The sequence below is a fragment of the Myotis daubentonii genome, chromosome 8 (assembly GCF_963259705.1).
Source record: "Myotis daubentonii chromosome 8, mMyoDau2.1, whole genome shotgun sequence".
In the NCBI taxonomy this organism is placed as follows: domain Eukaryota; kingdom Metazoa; phylum Chordata; class Mammalia; order Chiroptera; family Vespertilionidae; genus Myotis; species Myotis daubentonii.
Window position 1 is genome coordinate 72,722,074 of NC_081847.1, and position 21,358 is coordinate 72,743,431.

Sequence of the window (21,358 nt, forward strand, 5' to 3'; positions counted from 1 at the left end):
TAGAGCGTCAGCCTGGGGACTGATGGGTCCCAGGTTCGATTCTGGTCAAGGGCATATACCTTGGTTGTGGGCACATCCCCAGTAGGGGGTGTGCAGGAGGCAGCTGATCGATGTTTCTCTCTCATCGATGGTTCTAACTCTCTATATCTCTCTCTCTTCCTCTCTGTAACAAAAAAATCAATAAAATGTATTTTTTAAAAATAATAATAACGTCCAGGTCTATCCATGCTGCTGCAAAGAGTAAGATTCCTTTCTTCACAGCTGAGTAGTATTCCTTTGTGTAAATGTACCACAGCTTTTTTATCCACTCATCCACTGTATGGGAGAACCTATTCACCAATCATACATCAGATAAGGGGTTGATCTCCAAAATATATAAAGAACTTATACAACTCAACACCAGGAAGACAATCCAATTTTAAAAATGGGCAAAAGACCTAAATAGACACTTCTCCAAAGAGGACATACAGATGGACAATAGACATATGAAAAAATGTTCAACATGACTAATCATCAGAGAAATGAAAATTAAAACCACAATGAGATATCACCTCACAGGTGTCAAAATGGCTATCACCAATAAATCAACAACTCCCTAATTTAAAAATGAGATCCACAAAAGTGGAAGTAATTGTGCAAGACAATTTCGTGGCAAAACCAGGATGAGAACTCAGGGTGAAAACTCAATAACTATTTCCGCTGTCAGTGTGCTGTTGTCTCTGAGGTATATTATATCCACAAACTCCACTTGAGTATACAGGGCATAGTTTAAAATGGAGAAATCAGGCTCCTACCCGCCAGTACAATGACAAAATCATTTCAAACTGCTGCTGCACATTTAAATTTCCTCTCCCTGACAAGTTTAGTCACTTCATTTTCTCTTCCTTACACATCAAAGAAACAGAGTCACCTGTCAGACTGAAGATTGCACAACCTGTCAAAATGGGAATTTTCCAGTTTAGCTAAGGATTACTCTGCAACTATTTTGTATACCTTTGTCTTATTACGATTTTTGATGAATGAGAGAGAAAATAAGACAAACCCGTGTTTTCAGTGTGAGGCATTATTTGAGGTTCTTTCCTACCATCACGCATCGTCCTATGAGGCTGCAGGTCTTGGACAGCAGTGATACAAACACAACACAAGAAGCTGGGCATAACCCTGAAGCCAATGAGAAACTAATCATGTCCATCCCAAACTAAACATGTCCATCTCAGGGAAGCTGACAACCTTCAGGCCGAGAGATGCTCGGTGGATCTGGGTGTCACTAAAATGCCAGAAGCCCACCTGGGGAAGAAACGCATTTTCAGTAAATTTGACTTTGCTACCTAAACCCCCAAGGCTGATAGAACTGAGGCAGGAAAAGAAGATCTTGCTACTCTCACCATAGGAACATGAAGACATGAGAGGTGAACCTTGGAAGCAGACAGGTGTCGCGTCTATTAGCAAGTTGGAGGACAGATTTCAGAGGGGCAGGTGTCCCTACCTGACAAATAAGTATTTGGTGAGCAGCCACTTAGTCCTGGAAATGCCACAGTAAACAGCAGAGACAGGGCACCTGCCTTCATGGAGCTTACCGTCTAGTGAAGGATACAGACATTAAATAATTTCACTATGAATTTTCCAATCACTATTGTAATTATGGAGACAACATACAGGTCCAGAAAGCTACACTGTGGTTCCTGAAGGTGATATTGTTAGGATGTAACGTGGTACTCTCAGATGGGGATGGGGCAGACAGGTGTGTGTTCCTTGATATCTTCAAGTATTCAGAAAAATTAATAATATTTTTTCCCAGTAAACACCCATCTACTCACTACTTAGAGCAGTGGTTCTCAACCTTCTGGCCCTTTAAATACAGTTCCTCATGTTGTGACCCAACCATAAAATTATTTTCATTGCTACTTTATAACTGTAATGTTGCTACTGTTATGAATCATAATGTAAATATCTGATATGCAGGATGGTCTTAGGCGACCCCTGTGAAAGGGTCGTTCAACCCCCAAAGGGGTCGTGACCCACAGGTTGAGAACCACTGACCTAGAGTCTACCATTAACATTTTATAACACTTACTTTATCACTTATTTTTTGTCTATCCCTCCCTCAATCCATCTTGATTTTTTTATGCATTGCAGAGGGAAATTTCAGACATCAGTATGCTTTCCCCTGCCCTAGTACTGCACTATGCATACCAATAATGCAGACTCGGTGTTCTATTTTTTTTTTCCTTTCAGGTAAAATTTACATATAAATAAATGCACAGATCTTAAGCTTTCCATTCCATGAGTTCAACAGTTGCATACATTGGTGCAACTCAACCCCCTAATAATATGCAGACAGGCCAGGAAGATCCCTCCTGCCATTCCCAGGCAAACCTTGCCCCAGTCAAGTCAATTGGTACCCCTGTTCTGATCTTCTTTTCTACCATAGATCAACTTTTTGTTCTAGAAAAGGGAGTGACTTCTGAGCTGAGTTCTGAAGGAAGAATAGGAGTCCACTTGGAATTGGAAGTTTTGGGGAATGTTAACCATTCCAGGAGAATAGCACACATATGCAGACTCTCAGGTGGCCAAGAACGTGTATGGCTACAGCCTCATGAGCAAAGGACAAAGAGACACAAGATGCAGCAGGTGAGAGAGGTGGAAGCTAGAGTAGTCATAGCCTTAGAGCCATAGTAAAGATCAGGAATATGGCCATAGGGCAGTGGCCAGCCAATGAATGGCTTCAGAGAGGAGGTGCCATGCTTAGCTTTGAACTTCTAAAAAATGCTCATGCCTCACTGTAAAGAAACAAAAGAGAATTCAGGGATCTGTGAGGATGCTATTTCAGACATTATGTGGAAAGAGAGGGGTAGCATGGTAGCATATGTGAGGGTCCTGGACATGGGGAGAAGGGACCATCTCTTTTTTCTCTATTGTGTTGATCTATAATGTCTGGCACTTCTAACAATTATAAACCACAGTGCTACATTTTCCCTTTCTCTAATGATTTTTTATAGATACCATTCATAAACCCTTTGTGGAAACTGTGGTTCAGAGAGGTTAAATAACTTGCCCAAAGTCACACAGCCGTAAGTGGTGGTATTGGGGTTTTTACTCAGGTTGATTTATGTTCAAAGTCAATACACATTTGACCACCTCCCTGTCTTCAGGGAAATATGATGGGAGTCTCTCAGTCTTTCCAATTGGAATAATTTATTTCCTTGTTACATCAGATTTCTCAGCCACCCCAGAATTTTCAAGGTGGAAGTCTTCCCCAGTTGCTAGCAATCCCAGCCAATTTGGGTTTACTTTAAGGATAAGTTCATCTGTAGTCCAGATTTCACCTTAATGATGATTTGGGGATGGGGGAAGGTGAGTCAACCAATCGACTCTACCAATACCCAGTTTTATTTGTTTTTATTTCCACTGTTTGTAGCCCTGCCAAACACGGAAATGGCATGCAGGAGCCACCTGCAGGTTGTCATGCTTGTGGGCCCAGTAGATCCCTTTATGTGTAACTCAGACCCTTCCTCATACAACCCCAGTCTATCTCTTTGCACAATTTCCCTCTCAAAAGCCATCCAATATCATTCTCTTTCCTTCTTAAAATATTATCAAAACTCTACAATTACTTTTCTTTATTGTTTCTGCTTCAAGTAACTAACTCACCTAGACACGTTCTTCTAAGCTCTTTTGACTATTTATATTAACATGCACAGCCATATGCAGAACTTTTACTAAGAACATTTAATAACCTCACACTAGTATTAATCTTGCCAACACTGAGTAAACTCACAGTTCTTACTTTACCACACTTCACTCTCATCTGATAAGTAAGCATTCCCCAGGAACGCATTTCTTCCCAGCCAATATTTGTAGCATACTTTATCATTAGTTTACAAAATTGTGTAGACACCTATCACATTTTCAGTATGGAATATTTTTCTACTCATTAAGTTCATATATGTGCCTCTGGTGGTACATATATGCAGGAAGCCACCTATTGTCTTCACTAGCAGAGAAGTGTAAACAAGGATCCCAGAATGCTGGTGATCCTTGAACCCATGGCAAGGGCCAGAGTTATGCACCAATTGTCTAGTCCGGACAATGGGGGCTCAAGCTATTTCCTAATCAAATAGTCTCAGAGTAAATCCTTCTAATATGTACTGACCTTTAAGATTGGCTGTTACCGCAATTACCTGCCTGACTAAGAGCTAGATGTGTATCCAAAATTGAATAAAAGGTTGGAGAGGCCTGGGCACCAGTGGAAGTCCTTTCTCTTGTATTGGGCTTGTCCGCCAGGCCCCCAATATTTCCAAATTATTTCTTGTCTCATTTCTTTCATTTGCATGTGGCTCGTCTTCCGGAGCCCGAACCTTGAACCACGCGGGGCGTGGGATCATTCACACATACATGTGTCTGATAGTACAAACGAATGGCAAATATGCAGTAATTAATCACTAGACTTAGGTGTTCCACGAAAGGGCTGTGTTTCCAGTGAGCTAAAACATGCTGAAAGTCCAGAATTATATCTCTTCTCCTTTGTGGTTAACAGTGTATTTCCAGGCTCTCGTACAGGGCCCTCAGCTTTATGCTCCTCCTTCCTTCTTGGATCACTAAGTGGTTAAGGCCTAAGCATCCTGTTGCTGCTGCACATCTATTGCTTCTGACGCACCCAATGGCTTCATTTTTGTTTCAATTGAATTAGGTTTATGAAGCCTGTGCCAGGGAACACTGGTGTCAGCATTTTTGCTGTCTTGCTTTCCCATGGATTTTCATAAATTTGTCACCCCCTCATAAAAAATAGAAAACAATGGTTTTCAAAGGTTATGTTTATAGTAAAATCCTTTCTTCAAAAACAACCCTACCTAGAAGTCTATTTCATAAAACAGAGATTTAAGAAAACATTTAGCTCTGGTGGGAGAAGTGGGCGAAAACCCATGTATTTTCTAGGCCATGCCCCCCACACACACACACACTTGCACATGCATACACACACATGTACATCCCCAAGACCCCTCATGGGAGTCCAATTCTCTGCCCACAGAAGAGATCCCCTTCCTAATTCGGCCTCAGCTCTTAGGATGCTAAGTCCACAGACTAATAATTCGTTCATTCCTGCCTCTCTACACGATTGAACCTCTCACTTTATGATTTATGAAAAATGAAAATGACGACCCACCACTAATCACTTAAGTAAAGACTGATGGCTTTTAATGAACAGGATGTACTAGTAAGTCACAGAGCAAGGCTATTACAAGAATGGCCCCTCTAATGTTGAGCAGTGCACAACATGACAGCCACACACGGTGGCCCTATGGACCCCCGGATTATAGGAGCATCAGGGAATGTGGGGCCCATTTGCGGGGCTCTGGCAGACTTCAGGGTTACACTGAGAGATGCTTTTTTTCATTATTGCTACAGCCACCCAGGGTCCAGTAGGCAGCCCTCAGCCAAGAGACAAGAGAAAAACTCACAGGCTCCTTCTGTTGCATGAAGGATCCTTTTCGCTGTGGTGGTGGTCACAGGAATCTGCACACGTGATTAAATTGCATAAAATGAAACATGTACACATGCACAACATGAACACACACAAGCACATGTAAACCTGTTGAGACCTGAGTGAGGTCCGTGGAGTGTATCCGTGATTGTGATGTTGTACTTCAGCTATGCGAGGCAATAACACTGGTGAAGAGTATACAGAACCTCTCTTTGTTATTTCTTATGACTGTGAATCCACAGTTATCTCAAAAAAGAACATCTTTGTCAAAAAAAGCAAATAAAAGGCCGGTGCTCTGGTGATGGGCTGATCTGACCTGTGGCTGCTGACTCCACCACCTTCATCCGTCTGCAGAGGTGTTCACGGTTTTCCGGGCCATGCACTCACTCGCCAGTCTGAGCATGTGATAAACGTGTTCTGCCAGTTTCTAACAATTGGGAAGTGGTTTATTTGTGTCTTTTCCCCCCCTCTGTCATTTTTAGCAGAGGTTTGTCTAATTTATTGGTGTCTTCAAAGGAAAGAGCCAGTTTTTACTTTTCCTCAGCTTCGTTATTGTGTCTTTAACTTCTATTGTGTTCCATTAACATCTGTTCTTATATTTATTTACTTGCTGTCTACTGTCAGTGACTAGATTTTTCATCTCTAGAAGTTAAGTTTGTACTTTCAAACCTGCCCATCCTTCCTCCGTGATGGGTTGTGTGATTGCTGTGGTGCACGGGCCTTCCGTTTTCTCTTTAATCAATCGGAATGTGGCTATTTTATAGTCTCTTTGATTGTTTTATTATTTTCCATTGTTGGGAGGCATATTTCTCTGTGTCTCACATCTCCCTGCTCCCCCTCATGGGAACAAGCTTCCTCAGATGGCTTGCCATTCTTTATATTTTATTTTCCCTCTGTGAGTTTCTCTTCAGTGGAGGCAGTTTGGTTGGGGGTGGAGGGCATTAATGTGTGTTGAATTATGAAAATACCTCTATAGGGTGGTTTTTCATTGACCTGTCAGAACAGGGGATGTTCAGTGGTGGTTGCACAGGTTTCGGTGTTTGCATTTTGCCTATCACACCGGTGACATAAATGCGGACACAGACCACATGTGGTAAAGGCCCATGGTTTCCTCACCTCTATTTGAAAGCTACATACCCTCTTTTTCTACTAATTGATACCTTTAACTTAAACACACACACTACAGAGATATGACCATACACGCTTGAGATCCTTTAAGAACAAGATTAATATACGTCGACTGTCTGTCATGAAAGGTGAAGATATACTTTTAAAATATTTTTTAATTACAGTTGACATATATTAGTTTCAAGTGTATAGCATAGTGATTAGAATTTATGTAAGTTACAAAGTGCTCACCTCCATAAGTCTAGCACCCATCAGACACCATGCATAGTTATTACAATATTATTATCTATATTCCCAATGCTGTACTTTACAGCCCCAGGACTGTGTTTATAACCGGCAATCTGCACATCTTAATCCTTTCCCTTTTTCACCCGTCTCCCAACCCCCCTCCCATCTGGCAACCAGAAGTTGATATACTTGTATTTTTAGTGATGCATCCGTCACCTACTTCCTGGTTTTTGCTGGTAAAATTTCAAACGTTAGGCAAGAATTTTTATATTCGCTTTTTATATAGTTTCTCTATAAGAATCCTTTTTTGTAGTTTATTCTATTTTATTCACATTTGTTTCCATTTTTATATTCACATCTGTGTTAAACTGATTTTGGTGTTTAACAAATTGATTCTTTTATAAAATGCTTACCTACCTCCAACCTTGTGGAGTTTTTTGTTTGTTTGTTTGTTTGTTTGTTTTTTCCCCACCTCCCCATGCCTCTGGACAGGGATCTGAGCCAGTAGCCTCCTAATGAAAAACAACATATATGAGTGTATCGTTTGGGGCACAGTATTTTCCCCTCAAAAATTGTGTTCCACTGCTTTCTGGCATTTAAATTTGGTTAGCATTGTTTCTTTTCTTTTACAGATAATCATTTTCCCCAGCCTAGATGTTTATCTGAGCATTTCTATGTCAATACTATTTAAACAATTGAATTATGAGATCTGTCCTATTTTTAAGTTGTACGTGGAGAACTCTTTATTGAAGATTTAGGTTTTTATTCTGCCAAAGAGCTGCTTTTACATTATGCCTCTTATTATTTCTTCTATTCCATTTATTCGGTTCTCTCCTTTAGCAACACCAATTATCTGGCTGTTATGTGTCTGTTTTCTTTTCTCTGAAAATGTCTTTTTGTTGCCTTTGCACATGAACACACATGAGCAGATGATAGATACAGAGGAAATAGACATCTCATTGTTATACCCTTGCATTTTCACCGCAAGGTTCTCACACTCATCTTCCGCAAGTTTCTGCCTATTGCTTATACTCATTACAGATTCCAACGCTCATTTCAATTCAGCCATTGCGTCTTGGTTCCCTCACAATCTCCCCTTGCCTCACCCAGCAAGGGTTTTTCTTTCATTTTTTTTTAAAAAAAAAGCTTTTATTGATTTTAGAGAGCAAGGAAGGGAGGGAAGTAGAGAGATAGAAATATTGATGAGAGAGAAGCATCCATCGGCTGCCTCTTGCAACCCCCTCTACCAGGGATCAAGCCCGGGCCTGCGCCCTGACCAGGAATTGAACTGGTGACTCTTGGTTCATGGGTCCATGCTCAACCAAAGAGCCACACCAGCCAGGCACCCAGAGGGTTTTTTCTAGTTGCTTCTTAACTTGATCCAAGTTTTGAAATTTCTGTTGTCTTGTTATTTAATCTTTCACTTCCTTTATTCTTCCACGTTTTCTACAATGCATTTTTATTTTCTGTCATGTAGGTTACGATTCCAGTCACAGGAAAAAAGTCAAATTTGTTTAAAGAATAAGTTAATGTATTATCTCATAGGATCAGAAGTCAGGAGTTGGAGCTGGTTCTATGGTTGGCTGAAGGAGATGCTTAAGGATGTTATTAAAGACCCAAGTTCTTTCAACTTCTCCACTTGCCCACCTCACGGGGGCATTGTCATCAGCCTGGCCGTGTGGATGCACGATCGCTCTAGCAGCTGCAGGCATCACCCCCACATATGGTAATATGTGGGGAGCAGGGAGGCCACTGGAATGTTCCTCTTAGAAGTAAGGACAGCCCAGCCGGCATGGCTCATTGGTTGAGTGTCAATCTATGAACCGGAAGGTCATGGTTCGATTATGGGTCACGGCACATGCCTGGGTGTGGGCTCAATCCCCAGAGTGGGGCATGCAGGAGGCAGCTGATGGGTAATTCTCTCTCATCATTGATCTTCATGTTTCTCTCTCTCCTCCTCTCTTCCTCTCTGAAATCAATAAAAAAATATATTTTTAAAACATAGAAGTAAGGACACCTTTCCTAGGAGCTTCTGTCTCATTGAAAAGTTGACAGAGAGAATAAGAACACCTGCAAGTAAAGTGGAATGTGCCCCTAGATCTGGGGAGAGGGTCATCCTCCCCAGGCACATGGGAATATGTAGGCACCCAAACTCATTTGAGGGCTCTGCCAGCAAGGAAGGAGGTACCAGATGGTGGTTGGGTAGACAGCCAACACTGACTGCTTTTTTCTTTTGAAAATTGTCTTTTTCTCAGCATCCAAGAGTGCCCTATTCCTTATTTGTAACATGGGGGTTTTCTAAGACCCATGTTGTTTTGTTTCTTTTCACTTAACTCTAAAGGAGGAGGAGATACCACTCCAGGATGCATTTACATAAACCGAGCAGGCAGGTGCTCATTGTTGCCCTCGCCGTCTCGCTGGTTGGAATCCGTTCCTTGTGGCTGAAACAGGAGGCACAGGGATGTTCACAGCCCCACCCCCCTATGGCCTGTCTGACACCATCCTTCCCTCCGATGTGGTGCTGTGTGTTGTGGGGGTGGAGGGGGGGGGGAGTGCATGCTCCCTCCACAGAGAGGAGGATGGAGGATTGATTTATATATTGGAAGGAATAGGTGAATCCTGAAGGCACCGTCCCCATGAGTATTCCCATCACAGAGTCTTCCTGATACTGAATCTGCATTCAGGGCACAAAGGCCTTTATCCATCATTTGTTGTCATTGCCACGTCGGAGACCCCTGTAAAGGGACTGAGGGGAGAAAGGGCTTGGAGATGCCAACCCCTCATATTTGGTTGTTAGGGCCTCTGATTCTGAGCCCTGGAAAGGACATAGGAAAAGAAAAACACTTTTTATCTATCCTTCAGGCCGCTGTTACTTCAAATAACAAAGTATATGAGTGTCAGCTGCCAATTATATCATGTCCATTTCAACTTCGTAAAACATCGTACAGTGGGTGGCATTGTACTTACTATTAGTTTTACAAGTCCTACCCTTTGCATTTGGTCAGAGAAGTTCATTCATTCCATCTGCCATTACATTGAGTGAGAGCACAACACCTGTGGATATGAGGATAAAGAATGTAAAATACATCGGCAATAATTTTATACGGACTATATGTTGAAATATTAATTTGCTGTATTGGGTTAAATAAAAATGTATTCTTGTTCCTTTTTAATTAATGTTGCTACGAGAAAATTTTCAGTTACACATGTGGCTTGCGCTATATTTCCACTGGACCCCTTTGCCCCACCATGTAGCTCCAGAAGGCTCTCATCTCCCTATCTCTTTCTTCCTCTGGATCTGTGCGGCCCGACACAGTAGCCTCATGTGGAAATTTACCTTTAAATTAATTGAAATGAAACAAAATTTAAAATTCCGTCCCTCAGTCACATTAGCCATATTTCACGTGTGGTGAGGGGCTCCCATATCGCACAGCACCGTGGAAAGGTCCACTGGACAGAGGTGATGTAGGTCGTACATAGATATGGCCACACCCACAGAGATGGGATGGTGAATGCCTAAAGCATGGAAGTGTTTCCATGGTGCCTAACTCTGCAGCACATCATCCTCCCATCCGTCTCCTGGACGCGGGTCCCTTCCCGCCTTTGTTAGGCTTGTTTACGCACTCTTATCTCTCCTTTCCTCCTGCTCGGCTGTGGTGCACTTATCTCCCTCTGAGCACATCCCCCCCCCCCATCACCCCCATGTGAACACGGATCTAACACCGTGCTTTGTACAATGCCAGTATTCAGTAAATATTTGTTAACCAGTTGGAGTGGCAGTTCCTAGCAAGCAATTGGAATATGTGGCTGAAGCTAGAGGGAGATATATAGTGGCTGGTAGCAGAGGGGAGAGAGAGAGAGAGAGAGAGAGAGAGAGAGAGAGAGAGAGAGAGAGAGAGATGGTCAAAGCCAGACTCCCAAGGAAGAAGAAAGAGGACCTGGTAGAGAGACAGAAAGGAGGAATGGGGATGGTGGTGACTCGGGACCTCAGACATGTCACCAAAATCCCTTTGCCCGCCCCACCAGCCCTCACAGACAGCGACTAGAGTTACTGCAAGGGAATTCACAGTTTTAGGCAACAGCTGCAGGAAAGGGCAAAAGAAACCCAAAATATTATTATGTGATTGATAAACATGCAGGACCCATAAATGAGAAGTTGAGATGGCCTGAGAATTAAGGGTCTGGTGAGGAGAAAAATGAAAAATGCCCTCTCTCTGGGCCAGCTGGTCTGAGTTACATTTTACGCGCGGCGTGTGAGTTCCAGCACCCTTTTGAATTAGCAGCAGAGTCGCACATTAGTTTTAAGGCTCCCTCTCGAATAGGAACATCATAACGCTTTTTAATTGGGGCTGATAAAAACGTAGCATTACTTGTAGGTTCCTGAGAGAAGTGAGTTGTGAAATTGGGTTTTCATTAAACCTAATGATGGGAAATTAAGTATAGTGCGGCGGGTGAAATGGGGTGTGATAAAAGGCACCACGTCTGCATTATCGGAGGTTAATAAGGGAATAGGTGAGGTCGGATGCATTGGAAAAAGAGTCCAACTAGTTGAATTAATAAACCTTGAAAATCCCTTGGTTCCGAGTCTTCATAGCATCATTAGCTCCAGCATTGACATTATTACAAATGTTATAGCAACACAAGTTGCTCAATTTCAAATGCATTTATTTCCCGTTGCAGCGTTGGTTTTGCCGACACCAAGTTTACAGTCTGTCAAGCCGTGTGTTTAGGGAAAATATTCATATTGGTAGCTCTTTGGTTTTGGAAACATTTGGCATCTCACAAAAATTGCCAGGTGCCCATTGCCAAGAAGCCTGTCTGCCAGGCAGCCGTTCTCCCAGGCAGCCTGTGCCTCAAGTCCTTGGGGAGACCATGGGTGTCTGAAGGCATCCGGGGATGGGGCTTAGGTAGGAGACACTCACCGGGCTCCAGCTCCGCCTCTCCTGGGAGCAGGGCAGAATCTAGAGGAGCAAGCTCAGGCACTCCTTGCTTCTCCATCCCCGACTCCCGCCCCCTCCCAGTCCATCACAGGAGTGGTGCTCCCAAGATGCCTCATCTCCCTGGCAGCTAACGTGACAGCATTACCCCTACACGAAGTAGTGGGAGTCCTTAAAGAGGATTCCTCTTCAAACCCTCCGACAGCTTCCCACTGGCTTAGAGATGCTTGCACATTCATGGTGTTTCTAGACAGGCCCTCACATGGTCTCTCCCATCACATTTCCACCCAAAGCCATCACTCCCTGTCCACCTCCTTGCTCTTACCCAAAAGCACCTGGCTTCTCCGGCTCCTGTTCTTGTCTGTTTTCCTACTAGACCATCAAGACTTGAGGGTGGAATCTGCATTGCTCTGTGCACGGCCAGTGCCAACCTATGTTCCTGGCATAGAGTGGGTTCCCAGTACGTCTAACTCCCCATCACAGGGTGAGATGGATGGAGAAGAGAAGCAGCCCCCACGTTCACCAAGCACTACGCTTAAGCAATGCCAGTGAGGATGTGTTCCCTGTTATTTAAAATCCCTGGAGAAAACGTAATCGGTATTTTTATGTGCTAACTTCTCACCTAGACCCTTCTTCCTTGTGCAGAAAGCTGTAAACTAGATCTTTATGTTGGCAATTCTTTCCTTCCTGGGAACAGTGTTTCTCAGGCTGCCACACAGAAAGAGAGCTCACCTTCACGTGCAGAGTCAATGTCCGATGGGCTATTGTGACATGAGGCACAACCAAGCTAAAGGGAACGTGGTTTTTGAAATGTCAAGTTGCAGAAAATCAGGAATATATGTTAAGCCACCCAGAGAATGGGTATGGCATAGGCCTAGGGGGGTCCTGCCGGGGTGCCTGGCTGAGCCTGAACATACCTGGCTGAGATACATCAAATCTGACTCCTCATCTCATACATGCCACAGACAGAAGGTCCAGGGCATAGACTGTCCATGTCGTTGGGAAAAGGTTGGGCAGACCAACCCCAGAGGTTCTGGGGAAGATACACCGGCCTGGAAAGACCAGCAAGGAATGCCAAGCAGTGAGGGGGTAGGACTAGAAGGTGGTTGTCCAAGGGGAACAGAGAATCTCAAATCTGCAGTGAGGGGGTAGGACTAGAAGGTGGTTGGTTGTCCAAGGGGAACAGAGAATCTCAAATCCAACCTCAGCAGGCATCGGTTCCCAGGGTGGCCAAAGAACAGAGGACAGTTAGAGCAACGCAGTGGGTGTAAGGATTATTACCAGGGGGAAATAGAGATCGTTTATCAAGGAGGGATGATATGAAGGAGATAATGAGACTTAGGACCCAGGCCTGAGAGAGGCGAAGGGCAGAACTAAAGGAGGAGATTCGGGCCTCCCTACCTGCAAGGTGGGTTCCGTGACCCTCCTGGAGCAAGAGTGTTCAGTGGTGGGGAAGCTGGACAGGAAGCCGAAGGTGGTCACTGCTGTCGAGCCCACAGCTGGAGAGGGGCTCCAGTTCCTTCCTCCCAGGGTACCACCCAACAGAGACAAACTGGTGGAGACACCGGGTCCCGGGGATGCAGGCAGGTGGATCCGAAGCACACACGCACGTGGCCCTGGTCTCCAGGACCCTGAGGCTTTGCAGACAGGCACCTGCTTCCTAAACAGGAGGGCGCTCCCAGTACCTAGCCTTCCTGGCTTCTCAGAGGTTCTGATATTGGCCAGGATTGGCCAACACCACCCTGACGATCCTGAAGGCCTGGCATAGGGCGGCGATGGCAGCCAACCTGGACTTGGTCTTTACTCCCTCGATATGTACCCTTGAGATGGAACGAACCAAGGGCTGTTGTGTTCACACGTTGGTTTGTTGATTTGATTTTTCAGTCTACCCCCACAGCCATGCCCAGGAAGCAATGTGTCTCTTTCCTTTCTCTGATTTCTTTATTAGTTGAATCATGAGTTAGTTCCCTCTGGCCTCCTCAGGTCCCGCTAGGGAAGGCACAGAAGACCGAGGGCAAAACTCCCATAGGTGATGGTCTGTTCTGCCTCTTCTCTTTGAAGCAGATGGCAGCCGCGGAGAGCTGTCCCAGCCCACCCTCACCATCCAGACCCACCCCTACCGGGCCTGCGACCCCATGGAGATGAGCTATCCCCGGGACCAGTTCCAGCCGGCCATCCGCGTGGCTGATCTGTTGCAGCACATCACCCAGATGAAGAGAGGCCAGGGCTACGGGTTCAAGGAGGAATACGAGGTAAGGGACCGCCTGTGCAGACACTCCCAGATGGGTGCAGAAGCTTCTGGGGCTAAAGCTTTGCTACTAAAAGTTCAGTCTCTGGACCCGCAGCATCAGTGTCTCCGGGGAGCCGGTTGGAGATGCACCATCTCCGGCCCCACCCAGACTTACTGAATCACTTACCTGCTTTTAACAGAACTTGAGAGACTTGTATACCCTTTAAATTTGAGAAGCACCATCAAAGACCCTTAAACATCCTTTCCCCCCCTCCCTTTCCCCCTCCCTTTCTCTCTCTCTCTCTCTCTCTCTCTCTCTCTCTCTCTCTCTCTCCCTCCCCCCCCCTCTCCCTCCCCCTCTCTCTTCCTTTCATTGCTCAGATATCTCCAAAGTTTTTGCACTTTGGAGTCACAGCTTTGCTCAGTGTGCGCCTCCAATGGCTCCAGCCCCCAGCCCACATGTTGTGGGGAGCCAGCAGGTCTCCCTGCCAGTGCAATGGGAGGCTGGCTTGTTCCTGGGCACTTCTTGCCTTGTTCCCACACTCCTGCTGTGTTCTCAGTGCCCCCAAGTCAGTGCCTCATCTCCAGTGCCTCTGTCCCCTCTCTGTCCCTTCTCCTCACCTCTGCATCGGACACCCCTTTCCTCACTCCCAAAGCATCTCTAACCCTAGGGTTTTTTGAGTAACGATTGCTACTGAGGTTTGGGTAGTAGCTGGGCCAGGGGTGGTGGCTTGCAGCAAAGCACAGGAAGTGCCTGAATATAAGTGGTCCTACGGTTCTCATCTCCTCACAGGTCTCTCCACCCACTGCCTTTCCCAAAAGTTCTTTTTATTGTCCTCAAAACTCCCTTTTTTTCCCTTCTCCCAGCAGCCAGGAAAAGGCCTCCACACACCCTTTCCTTTCTGAGGCAGAACAATTTCTCTTTCTTTGTTTCACTCCTTTTGTTGCAAACCTTGCCTATTAGGCGAGCCCTTTTACAAATAAAAAAAGTGAAATAAACTTGAAGGGAAACTCATTAAGATGTTTTCCTGAACTAAAGAGCACCTCACTCTCCCAGAGGAGCCCCGCAACTCTCCAACCCCAAGTCTGAATGTAGTCGCAGCCAGCTTTGGGAATTTCCTTTTTTCACTTTTCCTTTCCTCTCTCCCTCTCCTCCTTCCCAAAATATCTAGGGAGCACCTACTGTGTGCTAGGCTCTGAGTTATATGAGCTGGTTTTTTGTGGCTCTTTTTCCACACTCAGCATGTTCCCCCATTATACTCGGTTCAGTTTCATGTGTACGGTGAGAAGGCATGGACTCAGACTCTACCCAGTTGGAATTCTGGATCATGCAGACTAAGTTTATTTCTCAGACTATATTCTGAGAAGGAGCTGACCAAGAAATGATTGCAGAAGCTCTGTGAGGTCATGAAACTGTGCTCCGAGGGAGTCCAGACAGCTGGGCTCCAACGCAACACACTGTGTGATCTTAGCATCTCATCTTGTCACCGGAGCATTAAAATTCCTTTGTTGGTTGAGTGAGAAGTTTGGATAAGGTGACTTCTAAGGGCCTGTCTGGTCCTAAACCTTTATGAGAGTGTAAAATGTAGTGGCAAGGGGCATGTTTGACACATTTATGAGAGCAGACGCGTTTGTGTCGATGCACGTGAGTGATTACCAACCTGCTCAGGAGAACCGGCAGTTCATTGCAAATGTGGTCAAAGGAAAACAGCATTTTTCATATGCTGCCTGCAAATTTTTGGAGGATGTCAGGATCAGAGTTAAAGGAGGTTGTCTCATTCCCTCCCATGCCTGGGCCTTACCTCCTAGCGGGTTGGCTGAATGGTTCCAAGCCCTTAAAGCAGCAGTTCTCAACCTGTGGGTCGTGACCCCTTTGGGGGTCGAATGACCCTTTCACAGGGGTCGCCTAAGACCATCGGAAAACAAATATATAATTACATATTGTTTTTGTAATTAATCACTATGCTTTAATTATGTTAAATTTGTAACAATGAAAATACATCCTGCATATCAGATATTTATATTACAATTCATAACAGTAGCAAAATTATAGTTATGAAGTAGCAACAAAAATAATTTTATGGTTGGGGGTCACCACAACATGAGGAACTGTATTAAAGGGTCACAGCATTAGGAAGGTTGGGAGCCACTGCCTTAAAGTATGAGGGATGATGTGTGTGTGTGTGTCTGTGCATGTGTGTGTCTGTGTGCTTATCCACACCTACATAGATCCGTTTGTTAAGCGAATGTTCGGGAAAAGGTGTGTTGTTTGCAAAGGCATATTCAATATCATGGTAGTTTACTATGTTAGTCATAATATGTACTTTGCTTTAAAGTTTTAAATAACACCAGGGGAGCATTGTGACATCAAAAAGGGTGACAAGTAGTCAAAGCCTGAGAAACACGGTTGTAAGAACTTGGGATCTAAAGTTTGAAAACGAAAACACTTGACTACTTTGGTGCATTGCCTTCCAGATTGATATCTCTTTTAAAAGTGTCCATCCCTGTGTGGTTGATGTCAAAAAAAATTTTTTTGGCCTTTTTGCACTTTTTAAACATCTATATATGTAAAAGGCTAAGTAATCATTTGACCATTCAACTGGTGGCTATGACACACACTGACCACCAGGGGGCAGATGCTCAATACACAGGCATGGAAACACGGAACAGACTAATGAATCTCAGAGGGAAGTGGGGAGAGGGAGGGCGGGAAGAGATTAACCAAAGATCTTATATGCATACTAGAGGCCCGGTGCACAGATTCGTGCACCAGTGGGGGTCCCTCGGCCAGAGGGATCGGGCTGAAACCAGCAGTCCAACATCCCCCGAGGGGTCCCGGATTGCCAGAGGGCACAGGCCAGGTCGAGGGATCCCACCAGTGCACGAATCCATGCACCGGGCCTCTAGTTTTCAAATAAACAACAGAAAATATTTCTCACGGGTTCTAGAGGCAGGGAAGTCCAAGATCAAGGTGTCAGCAGGTCCAGTGTCTGGTGGGAGCCCACTTTCTGGTTCATAGATGCCCATCTTCTCACTGTGCCCTCACATGGTGGAAGGGGTGAGGGATCTCTGTGGATCGCTTTTATGAGGGCACCAATCCCATTCATGAGGGCTCCACCCTCATGACCTATGCACCTCCCAAAGACCTCCCCTCCTAATACCATCACATTGTGGATTAAGTTTCAATGCCTGACTTTGGGGGACACACCTCACAGACAAATATTCAGATGACAGCACTCTTCCATAACCATAACACAGTGATAAAAGTGAGGCAATTTAACACTGATACAATGTCTGTTTGTTTGTGCATTTGTTTTTCCCAAACTTTCTGGCATGGAAGTAAACTGCCTTTATAATGAAAAAGAAAATAATACATGTTGTTCCATCATTTGGAAATATCACTAACTAGACTAGCCTTGACCTCAATTAGTTCCAAATTATATTAACCAGTTAGCTGGAATGCTTAGCTTCTAGTTAACAGCACTTTTCAATTAACTGGAGGTTAATTGAAAAACATTACTTAATGGGATTCTTTCCACAGTGTGCCAGTTCCCTCTCCTAGACTGTCGCTGGGAATGGCTTTGATCATCAGGCCCCTGTGATGCCCGCAGTCTACATGCTGCACAGGAGTCACAGCACTGCTTGAAGACTGTGTTCTAAAGACAAGATGCCTGGGTCTCAATCCCACTTTCAAATAGCATGCCATGCGCTCTGTTTACTGCCTGTCACTCCCCTACACTGCTCAGTGTGATGTTGGTTTTTCTTACCAACGAGTGGGTTTGACAAGTTGACATAGAAGGGACCTCTCAGCAATAAGGAAACCGTGTCTTCTAAAATTCAGTTCAGTTGTTCAATCACAAATTTATTCATTAAATTTTTACTGAGTATTTACTATTCCCAAGGACTGGTCCAGATATTTTAGATATGACAGTGAACAAAACAGACAAAGGTCCATGCCCTCACGAAGCTTCTGTTCTACCAGGGGAAACAGGAAATAGCAGTAGACTTAAAACTAAGTTATTTTACAGTCACTTAATGGGATATGTTAGTAAATAATGCCATGTGCTAGTGACAAATACTGTTTACTATGTTATAAACTATCCTAAATCTGAGTGACATAAAACAACTAATTTATTGTGCCCATTGATTCTGTGAGTCAGGGATTTGGACAGGGCACAGGGGGAATAGTTGTGTCTGCTTCATGATGTCTGAAGCCTGGACTTGGAAGGCTCTAAGGCTGGTGGGCTGGAAGCATCTGCAAGAGTCTTCACTTCATGTCTAGTGATTGATGCAAACTGCCAGATGGGATCTCAGCTGGGATTGTCAGCTAGAACACCTACACATGGCCTCTTCAGGTGGACTGGGCTTTCTCACACCGTGGTTGCCTCAGGATAGTGGACTTCTTACATGGCAGCTCATAGATCCAAAGGTGAGCTTCATAGCTAACAAGGTAGAAAGTAAGTGACCTAGACTTGGACATCACAGCATCACTACTACAACATGCTATTGATTATAAGCAAGTAATAACTGTATATGTTCTAGGGAAGGGGAAGTAGTCTCTCTCTCTCTCTCTCTCTCTCTCTCTCTCTCTCTCTCTCTCTCTCTCCAAGGATGGATGGAGGAGCTGTTGCAAGATTCTAAGAGAGAATGCAGAACTTGGAGGTATTGGAAAATACAATCTTTGGATGATACAATATACCATAGATGGGGGAAAGAATAGAGCAAGGAAGGGAGATGGGGTATCCTGGGGACATGGAGTGAAGGAGGGGGCTCCAATATTAAATAGGGGAGAAGGGTAGTCCTTAATCAGAAGACGGCATTTGAGTAGAGTCATGATGGAAGAGAGTTCCAGATCAAGGGAGTAATATATCCAGCATGTACAAGGAGGCCAAGGTTGTCATGAGTAAGTGAGCAAAGAGTAAAACTAATAGAAGATGCTATTGGAGAAATAAAGAGGGTTGACCACATAATGCCTTTAAGCCATTATAGGACTTTGGCTTTTACTCTTAATGAAATGACAGCCACTACAGAGTTTTGAGAAGACTACTGATAACGATCTGACATTGTTTGAAAGACTCATTCTCTCTACTACTTTGAGAATAGTCAATGAGAGGCAAGAGTAAAAGCAGGAAGACCAGTTAAGAGGCCACAGCAGAAACTCGGGTGAGAGACAACAGTGACTCAAGCCAGGGTGTGGCAGTGGACGTGATGAGAAGTGGTTGGATTTTAAATATATTTTCAGCATAGAGCCCATGGGATTTTCTGACACCTCAGATGTGGCATGTGAGAGAAAGAGAGGAATCAAGGGTGACTCCAAGGTTATTACTACCTGAGCCCCTGGAAGGATGGAGGGGTCACCAGTGGAGATGGGGAAGCTGCAGGTAGAGAAGACCTGGGGACAATGGAGCAACTGTGAGTTTAATTTTGACCGGAATTTAAGATATTTACTAGATAGTAGACATGGAAAGTAGGTAGTTGGGCATATGAGTCTAGATTTGGGCAAGAAGCCTGGGCTGGGGAGAAAACATTGGGAGTTTTTGACACACAGGTGATAGTAAAGCAACAAGACTTCAAAGTCAGCAAGTAGGTGAACAGAGAAAAAGACAGGGACCAGCCGAAACCGGTTTGGCTCAGTGGATAGAGCGTCGGCCTGCGGACTGAAAGGTCTCAGGTTCGATTCCTGTCAAGGGCATGTACCTGGGTTGCGGGCACATTCCCGATAGGGGGTGTGCAGGAGGCAGCTGATCGATGTTTCTCTCTCATCGATGTTTCTAGTTCTCTATCCCTCTCCCTTCCTCTCTGTAAAAAAAAATCAATAAAATATATTTTTTAAAAAAAGCAGGGAAGGACTAGGACAGACAAGCTATGGCATGGAGTTATGCACAGTAGGTTGAGTTACCAGAACTGGGAGCAGTTTGGTACATATAAACCAGGGGAGGAAACATGGAGGGAGATGGGACTGAAATTGTCAGTAGAGGAGGCATGGCGTGGGGACAAGGGGATATTTGTCAGGCTAAGGAATTTGGATTTTATTCCAGGGTCCATGGGATAAATTGAAGGGAGCAGGGTTTTAAAGCTGGATTTGTGTTTTATATGTAACTTAATCTGAGCAGGGAGAGCAGATAGGTAGGTGGCTGGGACAGTGATTCAGAGAAAAGGTGGGATTGCCTGAAACAGGAGACTTGGCCCGGAACCCACACAAACCCACACGCATTCTCTCATGTAAAGCCATAAAATCAGCTCATTCTCTTTGGCCTGAAAACTTGAGTCTCTTGATATATATATTTTTTCAAGTTCAATGACTTGAAGTTATGTATGAATCATCCTGAATTGATAGTCAAAAAGCCTGAATTCAAATCCTGTCTCATTAAGTGTATGGGTGACCATGGGCAGGTCGCTCCCTCTCTCTGAGCCTCCATTTACATACTTATGCACTGAGGGTGAGGGGGTTGGTCAAAATGGTCCAAAGAGCACTTCTGTCCAGGATATTTTGAGAATCTATGTAGGCACTAATGTGCAAGCCAGCTGGCTCTCCTCCTACTGATAGTCCTACTGGACCCCGCTCTCTGGGGCTACTACCAAAGTGTTCTCTCCAGCCCAGGCTTTTCCCCCAAATTTCTAAACTCATATGCCCAACTATCTATTTTCATGTCTACTAAGGTGTCTGAAGTCCTAGCAACCGTGATTGACCAGGGGCCTTGAGTTGCTAAGAACTCAAGGAGGCCTAATGCAAATTAATTGCACCTGCCATGCAGATTTGAGTCTTAGACGTATTTAATCTTGGCTGCATGTTAGAATTACCTGGGGAAGTTTTTACAAACAACAATATCCAGGCTATCTTACTACCAATTAAATCAGATTCCCTGGGGGTGGAATCCAGAGATCTCCATTTTCTATGTTCTCCAGATGTCTATAAAGTTGAGAGACACTGGTCTAGAAAGATCCAGAGTCCCTAGTGCATGCCCTGCTTATGCCCAAGACCCATCACCTCACCATCTGTACTTGCTGCTGGTCACATCTGATGCCCATGGAGGGGTGTGGGGACCTGCTAATGGCACACAGCCACAGGAAAGCCAAAGGGCTTCTGCATTTGATTGTGGACTGCAGAGTTTTCCCTCCTCCCCATCCTATTTCTCCTGCCCATATCCTCTCACCTGCCCCAAAACAAAACAAAACGAAGCATGCCAGCAAATGCCCAGAGAACTTAGCTGGAGAGTGGGGCTGTCTGTGAGCCCTGTAACCCCAGCCATCATCATGATCAGAAGAATAGAGGGTTTGGGGAAGATGGGGGTCAACAGGAAGAGGTGACTGTAATGGAGAGAAGGAAGGGAAGCTGTTAATAATACCAGTCCA

The 21,358-nt window shown here is 44.7% G+C and overlaps 1 protein-coding gene across 8 annotated transcripts in view; it reads left to right on the top strand.

Moving 5' to 3' along the window:
- The window catches only part of PTPRT (protein tyrosine phosphatase receptor type T), a 960,656-nt gene that overhangs the window by 866,787 nt on the left and 72,511 nt on the right, over positions 1–21,358 (top strand). For 4 of the 8 annotated variants that reach the window (XM_059707048.1, XM_059707051.1, XM_059707050.1 and 1 more), the window contains one exon: positions 13,837–14,027. In XM_059707048.1, coding sequence (XP_059563031.1) covers positions 13,837–14,027 — 191 coding nt within the window. The remainder of the gene's footprint in view (positions 1–13,836; positions 14,028–21,358) is intronic. The other 4 variants (XM_059707049.1, XM_059707052.1, XM_059707054.1 and 1 more) reach the window with 1 other exon arrangement.